This window comes from Electrophorus electricus, chromosome 18, assembly GCF_041902795.1.
Source record: "Electrophorus electricus isolate QZ-2024a chromosome 18, ASM4190279v1, whole genome shotgun sequence".
Lineage (NCBI taxonomy): Eukaryota > Metazoa > Chordata > Actinopteri > Gymnotiformes > Gymnotidae > Electrophorus > Electrophorus electricus.
The window spans coordinates 14,200,189-14,217,500 of NC_137514.1; the positions used below are offsets into that span (position 1 = coordinate 14,200,189).

A 17,312-nucleotide genomic window follows, 5' to 3' on the forward strand; every position below is an offset into this window, starting at 1 on the left:
TGCTAAGACAAAGCAAAGGATATGAGTGATGCTGTTACAAGCTTATTTAAAGCAGCTTGCAAACTGGTAGAGACAATCTGTCCCTTAATAAAGGCATAATTACTGACTACAGGAGGGTCGTGTTTTGAGCACTCTCTGATGCACAGCAATAGCACAAGTGTAGAGAGAGCCAAAAACTCAAATTTCCTTGGCCACACATCGTAGAGGACCTCACCCGCAACACCACCTGCAGAGGATGAGACGGGCAAGCATGCCTCCATCCATCCTCACCACCTTCTACAGAGGGACAATAAACAGCATCCTTAACAGCTGGAATCGTGCAGCCCCAAAACACAAATCCCTACAGTAGATTGTAAGAACAGCCAAGATCTTCAGGATCTCTCTACCTGCCCCCAACAACACTAACAACCACAATCATTGCATTTGCAAGGCCACCGGTAATGTAGATGATCCCTCCCGCACCTGACACACACTATTCAACCTCCTGCTGTGTAGCGGAGCATCCTAGCCACCATTTTCAGACCCCACAACAGCTTCTTGCTGGCTGCAGATAGACTAATAACACACTACTGCTATCCCAACTATGATTCTTTATACCTAACAACTCTTGGCCTGCCTGCAAACACTAGCATGCATGTTATTCCTGAACAAAAAAACAGGCCACATGAGGGCCTCAGAGAGTTACCAGATAGTGCAGCAGCAGGTATGTGGTGGAAGACACGTAGGAACATCTACCCAAGCTAAAATGTAACGAAAATTGAACTTGATCAAGTTGTTTTTAATCTTAACACGTGAGCAGATTGTTTTGCCAGATGCAACATTTGTTTAGTTGACAGACTCACATATCACTGCAGGCTGTACCGTGGGCAGAGCGGTGTGACTAAGCGAGACTAAACAGGTCCTGTGACACCTACTATGCTTTCACTAATACAGCCACACCCAGCTGGGGGATTTGTGAACTTTGCTGTTGCTGCGTACCTGACAGGGTTGATCTGAACAAGTCACGGTCATCGTGACGTCTGGATATGGAGAAGTGCCAGTGTGATAATGCATGTGACATGTATAAAAAGCTTAGATGGTACAATGCTAGGATTCACTTGAATTTGAAACATGATTTACTTCCTCACATGGGAGTGCTGATTCCACAGCAGTGGCCCAGTTGGTCCATATGAAATTGCATCATCAAAAGCCAGGCTGCTAGGACTAGTTATTTAATATTACTGGAATTCATTTTAAAAGTTATTGCTATGGTTTTATGTCTACAAATATAGCTAGTTCTGATCATAATGTGAATAAATAGAAAGCAAACAAAACATAAATGCCTTTGGTTTATTAACTAAAGGCTGAATTTTGTATCATTTTGATAAAACTGTAATCGGGATCAGATTGTGCTTTTCTAAATAAATTGGTTTAAACGTATCGCTACGTAAATAATAAATAGTAAATACAGACCGTGGGCGCGCACACGCGCGCACACACACACACACACACACACTCTCTCTCTCTCTCTCTCTCACTCCATAGAATCAGTATAAGGCTAACCGAAAGGAGTGGATATTAAGTGGATTATCCCCCAACTTTTAAAGGACTTATCTCTGGCTCCACCTACTACGCAACGGCGTACCAAGAAGTTTTCGGGAGTACGTTGGATTGTTCGTTTACAATATAAAGTTGAACATCGAGGTTAAGAATTCGTAAAAAAAAGTGTTGGTTTAAGCTAAATCAAACCACTGTTTACTGTTCGCTCTCGGTCGTGTAGCTATTACTTAAATAAGGGCAACCGTTTGGGTTTCGTACGGCATGGCAGCGATAAAAGCGCTTCAGCAGTGGTGTAAAATCCAGTGTGAAGGCTACAAGGATGTAGCGATAACCAACATGACTACGTCGTTCAGGGATGGACTGGCCTTCTGTGCTCTGATCCACAAACACAGACCTGACTTGATGTAAGTACAAAAATCTTCTTTGAAGATTCTTGTGTTGTTTTAATTTTGGTAGTGGTCTTCCGAAAAGCGCGCGCCGGTACTGCGCTAGGACCGATGTGCTTGTTATTTGTAAATGTAAAACAGACAAAACTACACGATAGTCCATACATTCCAGTGATTTGGCTTTTGTTAAATATGTCGCTGTTTTTGTTACAGTTTGGACTGCACTGAATGTTAACATTTCTTACCGGGGACTTCCTGGGGTTGGTCATTGCCTAACATTGTTGATTTTATGTTGCACAAGCTTACTTTCAAGTGATTCTTGATCCCTTTATTGTAGAGATTTTGACTCCTTAAGAAAAGAAAATGTTTACGAGAACAACCACCTGGTAAGCATTCTTTCACATTTAGATCACTTTTTTCTAATATCTTTAGCTCTGTCAGTTTCTTCCATATCCGCAGTGCTGAGACCTGCTTTAAAATCAAGTCAATGATTGATTTCAGTTTAATTCTATATGAACAGACGTAAACTAAACTATTTGCCCTGAGGTGATCCAAATCGACATGTTAACACCTAGGCTACAAGGGCAGTTCTGATACCCTTATTTGTATAATATTACGTAGGCTACGTGTTAGTATGGATTTTACATTTATTTGAAATGCTCTGTGATGGAGCTAAACACTGGAAATAATGCACTGAGCTTTTTCTTCGATGAGTAATTTGGTTACGTCCAGTTCCTTTGCTGTCTTAGCTTTGTCAGCTAACTAAATAAGTTAACCCGATGTATACCTCTTCTATGGCCATAACTGTGACCCAAGTACAGTTCTCTCCAATTACTCTATCAGTTCTTTCCACTTTGGCAACTTTCTTCAAAGTACGTGTCTGCTCTTCAGCCAGGACAAGCAGTGAAGGATTATGGGAACTGTTGGTTGCCGTATGAAGGTTGCTGTAGCTTGAATATATGGACGTGCCCTCACGCCTGTGGTACAAATACGAACACTGTGACCAAAGCGGTAGAGTTAATTGCCTGTAAATAATGAAATAGCAATTGAATTATGCATTTGCCAAAAGAAAATTCTGAGCATGATTCCTTCTATTTCCTGACATCTGTTACAACTTTAACAAAGCTTGGCTTCATCTCTCATGTTTTATATTTCAGTATTTATGCCTTGCTGTTTTCACTTATAGGAGCAATAAATAATTTTTACCATCAAAAGTATTAAAGAGTATGAAGGCGATTTATTTCTATAAATTGTAGCTCACATGAGATGAAGAATCAAATTGCTTTGTAGATCTTAAATGAACCAGTTTATGCTCCATATAGCAGCCCCCCCCCCCCCCCCCCATAGGTGGCTATGTTTCAAATAGATTTAATACAGAATCTCTGAAACATCCAGGCCACTAGGTGTCAGTATAATGACTGTTTTGTAGCAGAAACACAAATCATTATGAAAATGACTTATTGTGCCTTTAAAGATTACTGCAGAAAGGCTGACTGACTGATCCTTGTCCTACAAAAGACCTTAAAAAGAATTTCGAATCAGCCATTCCAAGATTAGACACTCCCTCTTATATTAGTGGTGATTAATGCATTAACTGTTATATTTTGTGTGACTGCTCAGACAGGCTGGCCAAGGGAAATGTCTGACGGACCCCTTCCAAAATGTTATTCTGTTGCCATGGAATGACCTTTTTTTTTTTTTTTTTTTTTTCTTTTTTTTTTTTTTTTTCTTTTTTTTTTTTAAAGCATGCAAGTGGGAAAACAATTGCTGGTGTCAGAAGGCATAAATCGAATACATTCCTATGCTCTATGCTTCCTGTCTCTCCTCTTCAAGGAAATGCTGACCAGAAATGGCACTACCAGATAATTCTAATATTAAAATGTGGTATGCGAGAGAAAAAAAGGAGAGTGAGACAAGAGTGTGAAACAGATGAAATAGAGGTAATGGGTAGACAGCTGTCAAAAGAAGTAAAATTAGAACTAGACAGAGAAAAGCTGAACAAAAGATTTGGGTTAACTCAGACACAAGCTTTTTGAACCATCTTGCCTCTGAACTGGATGTAGTTTAAATATAAATATATATATAAGTCTGCTAGTTACAGTTTGTGTGGCACTGGTTGAGTAAGCATTTGGGATCAAGGGCACCGGCAGCCAGTGCAGACATAGCTGTAATGCCTTATAGGAGAAACAGATCTCCTATAGGGGAGACGGGCCCTGAGCTTTGAGGTGGAGCACGGCACAACAGTTTTCTCCTGTCCAGGAAGGCCACAGCACCACACATGTGGTTAGGATTTGCAGTTAATTACCCAACCCCCTTGTGAAATGCATTGCATGTGTAAGAAGAACTGCACAAGGCCAGTGTATGCTAGGATGTCTGCTGCTTACCTCTCCCATATTTGATCAGGACTGCAGGTGTATATCTGTTGACCAGGGCTGCCCACCCATCAGCACTGGTTGTTCCTGCACCAAGACACATAATAAACCAGGCAATTAACTGGTAGCTGAGATGAGGTGTGGTTTTAGCTGGGAAATCCCCATTTTGTTCTGGACCTTCCAGGACTCCAGTATTGGCAGTCCAGAAGAGCAGTGTATTTGATCCAATCCCAGTAAAACAGATTCCAGAGGTGCAATGATAAATGAATGGTAACTAAACAAAGTCATTTCAAGTGCTCTGAGCGGGCTTCTCCTATGCATACATGCAGACAAATAAATGTAGAAACTGAAAGCGCATTACAAATGGAAAAACACTAACGCATAACAGGCTGGGAATTTCTGCCTAAATTGGATCTTTTCAGAAATTAGACAAACGAAAGCTTGTGAAGCTGATGTTTATTATAAGTCAATAAATTCCAGTATAACATGGGTGTGTTGTTTCTTACTTGGCAGTTACCAGTGCATTTTGTGGTGTTGGAATTGTGCCGATGTCTTCATTTGAAAATGTGTTTTCATCTCTCACCCACCATATTGGATAACCCGTACTTACACACACACACACACACACACACACACACACACACACACGCGCAAAAGATTTAGTGAACAAGCCCCTTTGGCCCTTTTCAACCTTGGCTGCGATTTACCATTTCTGGTCATGCTGGGTCTTGTGTATTTTGATCTCTTTGATGATGGGATTTGGCCTGCATTGAGAGGGAATATGGGCCAGTGCTCACCTTGTCTTGTTTGCTGAAGAGATAAACATGAGCGAGACAGGAATGTTCTGCAGCCATTCGTCCCTCTTAGGAAAATTACACGCAGAGTTGCCACATCATGGAGATGACAAAAAAGCCATTGAATTAACAATCCTGTTTGTTTGTTTATTCTGGGTGAGAAATTGTACAATTTAATTTCTTTCAGAAGTTTCTTGAATCTTGAAAAGATAACATGATTCTATTGGATATTATAATTTTTATCCCCCCTTGTTATCATTAATATTATTTTAGCCTTGGTGACTGAACTAAAATACAGAAAACTTTCCAAATTTTCAGGCAGTCAAAAGTCACTGCATTTTGGTGGGACTTTCCAGTCTTGTATTATTAAAGGGAATAGTCATGCATGGTGTGACCAGGAACATGCTCTTGGGCAATGCTAGAATGGAGTTGTAAGTTCAACGCTTGTGTGGAAAACTGCACAAGTTTCCTGCCTCTCGTTATATACCTTGGCTCTGATCCTAATGATGTCTGAGGAATTAGGCAGCTACACTTATGGACAGCCAGTGGCTTGGTCTGTCCAGCTCGCTGCAGTTGCTGGGTTTCCCTATCTGCTCCTCAGTTTCTCAAGTCCTGTCTCCCTCACCTCAGAAGGTCCACCCTGACACCAGTTAAAGCCCGGCAACATGCCACGTCTTGCTATATCTTGCCAGTAGAATTATAGAGGTGTCCTAATCCAAAGGTTGTATTTTTCTAGCCAAATAATTTACATTATTATATTGTTTTTAAAAGATGGGGTGGGGCAAGAATAGTTCTCGCCAGAAAAAGTGGGGAAAATTCTCTGTTTTTTTTTCCCCCCCCAAATTATAGAAACATAGACATTGCACCTTTTAATCCCACCATATATTAAGAATGTTGATGCAACGAGAACATTCTCAATGTATGGTGGGGTTAAATGTGAAACTGGGGTTGATTTTGCTCTTGAACTTGATTATAGTGAGTAGACGTGCCACAGCTTTACTGCTTTCAAAAAGTCTTCAGTTGGCATTGGTGAATTACTAGATTCTCAGCACACGCTCTTGTATTACCACGCTGTCCGTGTCATTGCTGAGGTGCTTGTGTTGAGGTCATAATCCTAAAAGGCTGATCTGAGCCTTAAGAAAATCAAAAAGAAAAAAAATGTATTGTCACGATTGCTTTCTCATGGAGCTTTGTGCATCTCTACAGGGAGCATCCAGAAGTCTGTGGTCCCCAGCGGGATTTTCTGCTCCTTATGATTGATTGCTAGGGGTTGGGTGAAACCTGTGTTGACTCTTTCTTCAGAACTGCGTGCGTGTGTGTAGTGTATTGATTCTAAAACCAAGACTTAAATCCTGATGCAAATGTAAATGGTCTTGTGTAGCAGTTCCGGAAGACATATCTGTGACAACTCACATCAAATCCAACCCTATGCTTCTATTGCATCTGCTGCTTCAGGAGCTGCCATTGCATTACTAATGTAACAAAACTCCTTTCACAATTAACACACATGTAAATCCTCAATTTATTATTACTATTTTTAAAGTTATGGCAAGCTGTATATTTTCTAACTTGCATATTACACCTCTTATTATTCCAACTGCATGTGTCACGTGACTGTTTTGGTCCAATCATGACTGGGTGTTCACACCTGTGGTAAAAGTTAGGTGTGTTTTAATTAGTTCAAGATGGATAATTCCTCTTCCTCCACCCCCCACCCCCCTGAGAGGTCAGTATTGTGGGAATATTTTGGTTATCCCGAAAAGTATAGAGAAGTATAGGTTGAAGTGGATTTTCACCGCACATGCAAAGCTTTGCACATGCTGTTAACCTGGCATCACAGAAGAGGACGGTCATTAACCAGATGTCTCAATTTAAAAAAACTAAAAATTTTCAGGCATAGCTAAAAATAAATAAATAAAAAAATTTCGTTGCAGCACTGCAGCTGCAGCAGTGCTAAAGGAAAAATGACATTCTCCTGTTTCCTTCACACAAGCCAATTCAGGGTGTACCCACAAGATGGAACTCAACCCAGGCCATGCTTGAGCACTGAGTCCAACAACAGACTGTTCTTTTCTCAGCACTTACATACAGGTGCATTTAGAGGAGCCTTAACATCTGATGAAGATGTAAAAAATGCCTCAGGATGTAGTTCAGAGTGTCTGAAAATGAGTGTGTACTCTGTTCAGTACTGATCAGCTGCCACCAGTTTCAGTTATGCTACTGATTCCACCATGAAACATTGACTCAGATTCAGCAGTTGTGAATGATCTGCCATGGCCTCTGACAATAACAGACACTGACGCTGAGTCAATGCGTGTTCAGCTTCTTCATATGAGCACTCCACTTGACCCATTTTTCGAATCTCTGCCTTCTGCCTGAGACCACTTGTGGCAAGACCTTCAACAGCCTGGCTGGATATATTCTGGATCCCCCACAGGTAATTGTTTAGATTAATATTTTTTAACAATCAGTTGATTAAAATTGATTTAATCAGTACAGTTTTTAGTTTTAAGACCCTAACGCATAGAAAGCATCTTGGTGACAAAATGCAGTAAAATAGGGCTGTACATAACGGGTTTCTTTAAACTGAACTAAACAGATGATAAGCCTTTTAACCATCAGAAATGTGCAGCTGTTTTGGTAGTTTTATTAATGCAAGTTTTCTGGATGTACATATTTTTCAGATATTTTAGTTGTAATAATATCTAATGGTATCAATATGTTGCAACTGTTTTGTGAGATTGTCTTTGTTAGGCCCAAGCATCAAGGGAGGAGACTGAGGAGCCATCAGAAATAGCATCCTGCAACAGTGGTGAACCTCTAGCCAAAAGATCACCAATCACTGAACTGTTTAGTAGATTATTTCCAGAGGAACAAACCCTGCCACCAAATATTTTGTCTCAAGTAGTGAAAGGGGAAGTACAGCCTTTACAAGGCAGTGCAGAGCTTCACACTGGAGTCAAATCCACTTAGATGGTGGAAGAACAATGGGAGCGAGTTTCCCTATTTAGCCAAGTTGGTGAAACGCTACCTTGGAGTACCCATATCATCTGTCCCCATTGAAAAGGATTTCTGTACTGCAGCGGACATTGTCCCGGCTCAGAGAGCAATCTTCTTGATGGTATTCTTAATAGGAGCTTCAAAATTAATTTAACTGCCTCCATAAATAGTTTTTTTTTTTTTTTCTGAGCAGTCTTAGGTGAAGGTTTTTAAAAATGTATTTTGTTTTTTAAACTGTTTTTATTTGATATTTGTGTTTATATTGTGTATGTGTGTGTGCTTTTATTTGTTATATTTTTAAGATAATTAGTTTTGTTTTTGTTTAATGTAGTTAATTTATGTGAAATTAAGTTAATCTTTAATGATCTTCTCCTTAGTTTTCCAAATTGTTTGAGAAACCAAGAAATAAATCCCAGAAAGAATACCAGAGTTTTTTTTTTTCTAGGGAGGGGAAAAAAACCCACAAAGCGGTATTACTTGAATTGTAGCTTTGGATTATTGTTACACTGTGTGTGTGTGTGTGTGTGTTTTACCTTGTTCACATGATATAATGCTGTGTAAAGGAAGGTTTACAAAGGTTGCCATTTTCTCAGATTTTGAAAATCCAAAAGCCTGAGATTCCTAATGGGAATGGTGTTCATAGCCAGTGACACCACAGTGTTGCCATTTTCACACAACCATTCTTGATTTGGTGTCCGGTTTTCTGTTATAGGACTTAAGTGCCCTTTTTCATGTATTATAAGTATGATGGGAATGGGGCTTCTTGCCCACCTTCCTGTTTTCTTATTCTCTTCCTTGTCTGGTGTGGCCAAAGGCCTTTGGAGTCGCTGAAAAGGAACTGGGGATCCCCGCCCTGCTGGATGCAGAGGACATGGTGGCCCTCAAAGTGCCTGATCGTCTCAGCATCCTCACCTATGTCTCACAGTACTACAACTACTTCCACGGCCGCTCTCCCAGTAAGACATACATGTATCCCCAGCACCGTGTGTGTGTGTGTGTGTGTGTGTGTGTGTGTGTGTGTGTGTTGTATGGTTGGGGCTTTCAAAGTTGCTTGACCAATAATGTACACACAATCATTGTTCTTGAAGTTGTTTTGCATGTCCCTCTGACTTACAAGAGTTAAGTAATGTAGTACATTGGTGGTTGATTGTTTGTTTTTCAGTTTTAAACCTCCCTTTTTCCTTTTTCTTGTTCATTCTTTCTCTCTCTGTCTCTTGCTTTCTGTCTGCCTGTCTCTCTGTATCTAAAGTTGGAGGCATAGCTGGTGTGAAAAGGCCAGCGGAAGAATCCAGGGAAGAGGTATCTGGGAAGAGGAACCAACCAGTGACAGCTAAAGTATTCGGCTCACCTAAAGAAGTCACGGAAAATAAGGTGAAATAAGACAGAATCAATTGTTAGATACTTTACATTTAGAGCATATTGAACAGGTATGATGGGCAGTTGTGCTGTCTCTCTGGTATTCGGAAATTTAGTTCTCCTTTTTTCAAACTTTGACATAAATACAGTGAAGTGTACTGAATGAAAATGACATTTGTCTTCTATTTGCATTACCTTTTGTTGTGTATTTTTAGAAGGCCCTTTGAATACTTTTAATCGGCTAGAATAAATCTACAACTGTGTGTGTGTTACTGTTTTACAGAGGGAGATCCTGGTTGAGCATTCCAATAAACCCGGCACATTAAGCAGTAGCTGCAGTGTCTGCAACAAGCATGTCCACCTTGTGCAGCGCCACCTAGTGGATGGGAAGCTTTACCACAGAAACTGTTTCAAGTATGAAGATCCTTTCTTGTTTACATGGTTTCATTTTTCAACATATTTAATATTTTTATCTGTTAGATGGTTTGATCTAAAATGCATGCAAAAGGAACTAAAAGTCTCATTCAGTTCCTCTTGGAATTTTAGCCACCTCATCACTATGCTGGCAAATGTCATCAGTCATACATTAGCAATGACTCACCACTATTGTCAGATGACAGCATGTCAGCTACTGTGGGAAAGTACTTTTTGTATTTAAAACAAAATGTGTTCTTTAGCACTGGCTATATCCGCTATAAACAATATCAAATATTGCAATAAATTAAATCAGTGATTAATATTAAGCAAATTATTGTTCAGTTGCCTTCTGTCATCCAACATTATCTTTTGAATGGCCTTTTTAAATCTCCAAAGGAATGCTGAGGTTGCATGCAAATGATACAAAGAAACTCTGATACACGTGACTTACTCAATACAAATATTTTACCCAATGCCCACTGAATGTGAAAGGCTGTTATGAGTACAGAAATAAAGTTTGTTGGCATGTATGGCTGACAAATGAAAAATGGATGTGTATTATAACATTGTGGCTGAACCAGCCTGTGTTGATTTAAAAACTAAGCATTTTTAAAAACATAGTTAATCTCTTAAAAATGCTATCTTTTTAATTCTATGTTGCTCTCCCACTGAGATCCAGCATTTCATTTATGTAGTGGCAACCTCTCATAGTAGGTCTTGTCCCATTACTGAAATATTTATATTGAGACTTTGCTTAGTCCTTTGTCTATGCAGTGTTTCAGTGTTTTGGTTTGTTTGTTTTCCAAATTCCATGTTGACTGAAACGATGAAAGGACATTCGCATCGGAATGCATGGAATTTGCAGCATCATATTATGGTTTATCATTATAATTAGAATATAAAACATTGTCTTAAGTCTAATGCAAACAAACCCTATAATGAATCAGTTAATTATTTGTGTTCCGTGAATGTCCTGACTACTCATAAATGTCAGCGGATGTACTGATGAATCGTGACAGTCACATGATGCTGAACTACAGGGCAGTAGTAGCTCAATGGTTAAGGTGCTTGACTTGGAAGGTTGCTGGTTCAAGTCCTGCCACTGTTGGGGCCCCTGAGCAAGGCCCTTAACCCTCAATTGCTCAAGTTGTATGAATTGTAAGTAAATGTAAATGTAGATAATGCTGTCACATCAGTTGTTCAGCTTTAGTGTTTTTTGCATATTGCAAGGTGCATCACATTTACAATGTGTAGCAATATTAAATAACAACTAAAATACAGTATAGTATTTTATTTATCACACAGCCCTAGTTTAAATTAAAGCTTAAATGTTTTTAATCATTTAAAAAAAAATTTAATCAATAGGTGCAGCGAGTGCGCCAGCATTCTTCTGTCTGGCACATATAAACCTGGAAAGGAGCCTAACACGTTCATCTGCAGAACACACCAGAGTACACAAAAGCTTCCAACTCCACAGGCCAGGCAGGTCCCACTGCCCCTGCGCGATTCTCAGCCTATACCAGCCACCAGGGCAATGCCCTCCAGCAAGGCCACACCCTCCACCAACACCACCTCCTCTGTCCCAGCTATCAGCTGCAGTTCTCCTTCATTGCCTGCTGACTTGGTAAAGGCCTCCACCACGTCCAGACCAAGCCCTCATTGGTTGGCTGGTAAGAGTGACATCCTCTCCACCCCTACGCCCTCCCCACGTTCTAAGCTCACACCGGCCCATTCTTCAGCCCTGCCCCCACCCGTGAAAAGTCCCATGGACAAAAGTGCGAAAGCGGAACCCTTGAAACCACCAAGCAGCACAGTTGTGAAGAACCAGGAGGCAAGACAAAGGTGAGGAGGACCGTTGGGGTTGGCTGAAAAGATGGTTATTTTTTCAAATGTGTCATGTTCATGAGTTTGAACTAGGTCTCTAATAATGTGCCAGGATAAATATGGTCAGAATTTTGTAGAAAGCTTATTGGCCATTTTGGTGATACTGACTACTTTCCAGCATGCTATCTGTGAGTCATAAGAGTCCCCTGCAGTTTTGTGGCAGAGCATTGCACATTGTGATGTTTCAACGGCAGAGTAGTTCTGACTTTTTTCTTTCCTCCATCTGAGCTTGCTGGCTGCACATCACACCAGGCTCTCGCTACATCACTGCACAGTGGACATTCATGCCTTTTGAACACAAGGTGGTCCCCTGACCTTTTTAGAATGGGCATGATCAAAGGAATGGCATTAAAGATGTATTTTAAAATGCCCTTCCAACCCTTGTTTTTCCTACAGATTCTTCGAGATGAGCAGTAGCTCAGGGAGCACTGGTCCAATAACCAGGAGTACTCTGGCCAGTCAAGCCAACGAGAATGCGGGCCTGCCTGTCTTGACAGCACCAGCAGTGGTCAGAACCAATAAGAATGCAGCCCTGCCTGTGGTGATGGCGCCAGAAGTGGTCAGAACCAATGAGAAAGCAGGTCTTCCCATGGTGACAACAACAGCAGTGGTCAGGACCAATGAGAATGTTAACCTGCCAGTGGTGACAGTGCCAGCAGTGGTCAGGACCAATGAGAGCACGGCCCTGCCTGTGGTGACTGCGCCAGCAATGGTCAGAACCAATAAGAATGTGGGCCTGCCTGTGGTGACAGCACCAGCAGTGGTCAGAACCAATGAGAAAGCAGGTCTTCCCATGGTGACGACAGCAGTGGTCAGGACCAATGAGAAGGCAGGTCTTCCCGTGGTAATGGCACCAGCAGTGGTCAGGACCAATAAGAATATTGACCTGCCCTTGGTTATGGTGCCAGCAATGGTTAAGACCAATGAGAATGTTAGCCTGCCAGTGGTGACGGCGCCAGCAGTGGTCAGGACCAATGAGAGCACGGCCCTGCCTGTGGTGACTGCGCCAGTAGTGGTCAGAACCAATAAGAAATCAGGTCTTCCCATGGTGACAACGACAGCAGTGGTCAGAACCAATAAGAATGCGGGCCTGCCTGTGGTGACAACACCAGCAGTGGTCAGAACCAATAAGAATATTGACCTGCCCTTGGTTATGGTGCCAGGAGAGGTCAGGACCAATGAGAATGCGGGCCTGCCCATGGTGCCAGCACCAGCAGTGGTCAGGACCAATAAGAATGCATGTTTGCCCATCGAGATGACGTTAACAGATGTCAGGACCAATGAGAATGAGGGCTTGCCTGTGGTTATGGCAACAGCAGTGGTCAGGAACAATAAGAAAGCAGCAACAGGGCCGCCCTTAGTGGTGGCACCAGCCAGCAGGGAGCCGGCTAAAGGCAGGGTTCTGCTGCGTGTGGGAGACTGGGCCAAAGACAAGGAGAAGGACAAGGAGAACGAGAAAAAAGAAGCCAAGTCTGTCATCAACAAGATGTTTACAGAGGAAATCAAAAAGAGCAGCAGCCCATCGAGGATGCCTGCTGGCCTCAAAACAGCTCCTGCCAGGTTAGCCCTGCCTCAGTTCTTCTATCCCCTGTCTACCTCATTGGTCACATGTACTGTCATGAAGTGATGATGATGATGATGATGATGATGATTAACTCTGTTAGGTTGCAGGGCACTACATCCCAGACCCAGATTATGCTTAAATCTAGACCTAAAAAGAGAATCTCTGGTGAATCAGAATCATTTTAAATGTGTTTGGGTTTTTTGGGTTCCCCCCACCCCCCCTGTCTATGTCCATGAAACTGGCATGTGATTAAGACAATTTTGGCATTACATTACAATTTTGGACCTGTGAATGTGAGTAGTTCTTAACTTTCATTACAAGAAAATGTTTCTGTAGGCTGGGGGGTAGTTTTTTTATGTGCCCTTTATTATCTATTTTTAGTAAGCCATGTAAAACAGGTGCCAATATCAAATTGTCTGACATCAAGGCAGGCACAAGTGCACAATTAACTGTGTTTGAAAACAAATGGGTTGTTTGTTTTTTTTTACTCTGCTTTTGCATCTTAAATCAGTAAACCATGTTTACCAAGTCAGCCAGTTGGAATGAGGAACATTTCAGTTTAATTATCTGTAAACTAATAAAAACCTGTTAGTTTCCACAAACCAGTCATAGGTATCCTTCATCTGGAAATAATTCTCATGGTCAGTCTGAGACTCCCAAGTAGGAAAGGGGACCTACATTCCTGGAGTGCTGAAGTCCAGCATTCTTTGGTAATTTCTCTGCTTGCTAAACGTGCTAAGTTGAATCAGGTGAATTTTGAACTGGGAAATCCCCCAAATCCCTAAACTGTGCTGAAGTCTTCCAAAACACCATGTTGTTTCACCTACTCTCTCTGTTGGCCTCTGGGCCATCTTTGCTGCATTTCTGGCAATGACTGTTCAGAAAAATTATTTCTGTCTGTAATCTGATACTGCCACTGCCCCCTTGTGGACAGTTGGTACTAATACAACTTTTATTCCAATGGTTTGTACAGTAGCAATATTTCCCCTGGGGACACTGGCAGCAAACGCCCCTCTGGAAAAGTGCTGTTGAAACCACTGCACAAGGATTCGGGACAGAGCCCAGCTCCTGCATTGGCTAACACAGCAGTCTGGCTCACTGCCAAGGAAAAGGACTCATCCAATACAGCTAACTCACTGTTGCTTGTTAATAAAGGTAGGGCTTTTCAATCACATCAATGGCACTTTTGTATTCATTTAAATAACACAGGTGCATCCAGCTTAGCTTGTCCGTTTATGTATTATTTGAGTCTAACCTGATGAACCTGACTCGTCTGCCATTTTAGAAGTGGATACAGCGCCCTCTGACTGGAGGTCTATGCTCAAGCCTGTTGCCAAAGATTCCAAGTATGTTATTCAGCACTTCGTTCTCACTTGTTCTTTTCTCTTCTCATGCGCTTAAAGCATTTTTTTTTCCTGTGGAAAACGTTTCTGACTCTCTTCTGTTAATAGATTGTTTTACTGGATTTCTTTTTCCTTCTTTTGGGATTGGTTGAATCTCCAGAGGTTCTATCCCTCTTACTCCCTCGCGCTTACTGATTGGTTGTCTTGGCGCGCATTCCCCGCTACGCCGTACGAAACCAGCGACATGTCGCATCTGAAGCAAGAGTGCACAGAATACAAGTTTCTCTCTCAACGAAGACCAGAAATAACCCCACCCCATTCCTCTCTTTTCCCTGTCCCTCATTAACAATCACCTAGTCGGAGGTGAGAGGAACGTTGATCCACATTTCACAATTTATTGTGAAGTGGAGAAAATTTACTTTTTTTCTTCTTTTCTTAATTTTTTTTCTGGTTATTAGATCTGGAACATCCAAAGACTCCACTGCAGCTAGCGTACCTACTAAGGAGCCTGAGAAGAAACCTGAGACCACAACACAGCCAAGCTCAGGAAAGTCCCAGGTTTCTGGGCATGCTCTAGCTACCACTAGCTCTGGCTCCACAAATGACGAACAATGCAGTTCAGCTTTGCCAAGCCAGGTTACAAATGGGACTGCCCTGCGTGGTAAGGCTGAAGGTAAAGTATGAAAAAAGGAGTAATGAAAAAAGATAAGCAAGCTTTGTGTGTGTGATACATTTCTGAAAATAGTGAGTGTACGTGATTAATATTTACTCTGGCCATATTTTCTATCTCTGACTCTGTCTGTCTGTCTTTCTGTTTTTCTTTCTTAGACTCCAAGAGGGGCAGCAATGCAGCCCTTTCTGAATCCTTATCAAGGACAAACCCACAGAACTTGACAAAGGTTTTTGTCTCATCTTAACTGTCGTTTCTTGGTGGTGTTAGAAATTTGGCAATGTAGAGACAGGAGCCTGTATTGATCCTCAGAGTCTTGATGTTTATTTGCATGCATAAAGACACTTTGGATCAGTTTTTTTTCTTTAGTCTGAAAGAGAGATGCTACTCTAACAACAGGCTGTCAGTCTCAGAAACACAGAAGTGAGACCAAACCTAAGAAGCATTGAGCAGACGGAGGAGACGAGGGAGATGGATAGATGGGGGAAAAGGGTGGATGAGGCCTGAGAGATATCACCATCTGACCTTGATGTCACCATAAGATAGACATTCAGAAAAGTACAGCAGTATAAATATAAAACAGAATTAAAAACAATCACAAAATAAAACAAATGTACATTCATTCTTCCAGTGGAAAAAGCTAGACTCCTCTAACTAAATGAAACTTGGTAAACTCCTTTTAGAGTGTAAACATTAATTTAGTGTCACACAGAATTTCAAATGGATTTTCGTCTGTGTTAGTCAAATCATACACTGTACTCTATGAAGGGTGAATCTCTAGGCATCATTTAGATCTGTGAATGCAGTCTACTAATTCACACTAAACATGCACATCCTTTGCTTAAATACTGAATGTGCTTTTTATTCCCATTTTAGCTAAAGCCTGACTATATACCCAAAGAAAAGATTCTTCAGGAGCTGAAAGAGATTGAGAATAGTCTGGATGAGCTGGAAAAACAAGGAGTCGAGTTGGAGAAGCAGCTCCGACGTTATGAAGAGGGTGGGTGTGAGCACGGCTCGGGGGGCATGACGTACATCTTTATCCTCGTGACTCCATGATGTATGTTCAGTGGTTTTTAAATATGGAGTAGTTTTAAGCTTGGATTCCACAAGGAAATATAAAACACTGTCTAAAAAGCGATCAAAATGGAATGGAATCTTGGTAGCTATTTCCACTTGACTTCTGCTCGTTACACTCCTAATAATGTCTAATAACAGAGCCACGTAGCTCAGAATTACTTTGAGTACTAAATCTCTAGTCCAGTAGCAGAGTGGAAATACAATTTGACTTTATGATAAAGGGTTAAACTGCACTTGCTTACAGCTAGTTACAGTAATCAAGCAGAAGTATTGGTGTCCAGCTGGTGGCAGTATTATTACTGGGCTCCATTCTGGGCTTCACAGTGCACATTTAACAGTCTTTGTCAAATCCCTGAAATATGCAGCTGCTAACTCAATGCAAACCCAATTAGTGCTATGCACTGTCACAAAGCAAATTTATAATGAACAAATAAGGCATGCTTTAAAAACTGATAAAACACTGTTTATTTTCTACCAATTGCTTAACAAGACTTGAAATATTTTTAATAGCTGTAGGTTTATTAGGTTTTAGCATCTTAAATTTAGTGAATAATTACAGAGCTCAAATAAAACATGCAGGTGGAACCTCTGCTCTCCTTACTGTGTAAGATGAATCCCTCAGGAAAGAGTACTAATGGGTGAAAATGGACCAAAATAAGTGCACGCAAACAGCACAAATTAGATATTGGAGAGATCCTTTTTTGGCCTTGTTGAGAAAGTGACTGGGCAGCCCTTCTGGAAAGGAAGGACAGCCCACCTGACTGAGTACACCAAGAGAACCGATTCCTTTTCCCACTTGAGGTGACTTGCCGTAATGCTGTGCTTCTCTTTCAGAGGGCAAAGGGGATGTGTTGATGAATGACTCGATGGTGGACTGGTTCAACCTCATCCGAAATAAACAGGTCTA

The 17,312-nt window shown here is 41.3% G+C and overlaps 1 protein-coding gene across 6 annotated transcripts in view; it reads left to right on the top strand.

Moving 5' to 3' along the window:
* The first annotated feature begins 1,509 nt into the window (after positions 1–1,509).
* The window catches only part of micall2b (mical-like 2b), a 21,306-nt gene continuing 5,503 nt past the window's right edge, over positions 1,510–17,312 (top strand). The window contains exons 1-13 of one of the 6 annotated variants that reach the window (XR_014118229.1): positions 1,510–1,943; positions 2,263–2,311; positions 8,906–9,047; positions 9,341–9,462; positions 9,731–9,861; positions 11,230–11,706; positions 12,145–13,308; positions 14,286–14,467; positions 14,598–14,658; positions 15,114–15,328; positions 15,484–15,554; positions 16,202–16,385; positions 17,240–17,312. The exon at positions 17,240–17,312 is cut by the window's right edge and continues 30 nt beyond it. Coding sequence is in view for 4 of the 6 variants with exons in the window: in XM_027006190.3 (XP_026861991.3) it covers positions 1,801–1,943; positions 2,263–2,311; positions 8,906–9,047; positions 9,341–9,462; positions 9,731–9,861; positions 11,230–11,706; positions 12,145–13,308; positions 14,286–14,467; positions 14,598–14,658; positions 15,114–15,328; positions 15,484–15,554; positions 16,202–16,325; positions 17,240–17,312 (2,954 nt within the window). In the remaining 2 variants the exon portion in view is untranslated. Of the gene's footprint in view, positions 1,944–2,262; positions 2,312–7,413; positions 7,529–8,905; positions 9,048–9,340; positions 9,463–9,730; positions 9,862–11,229; positions 11,707–12,144; positions 13,309–14,285; positions 14,468–14,597; positions 14,659–15,113; positions 15,329–15,483; positions 15,555–16,201; positions 16,386–17,239 lie in introns of those variants that run through there. The other 5 variants (XM_081701272.1, XM_081701271.1, XM_027006190.3 and 2 more) reach the window with 5 other exon arrangements.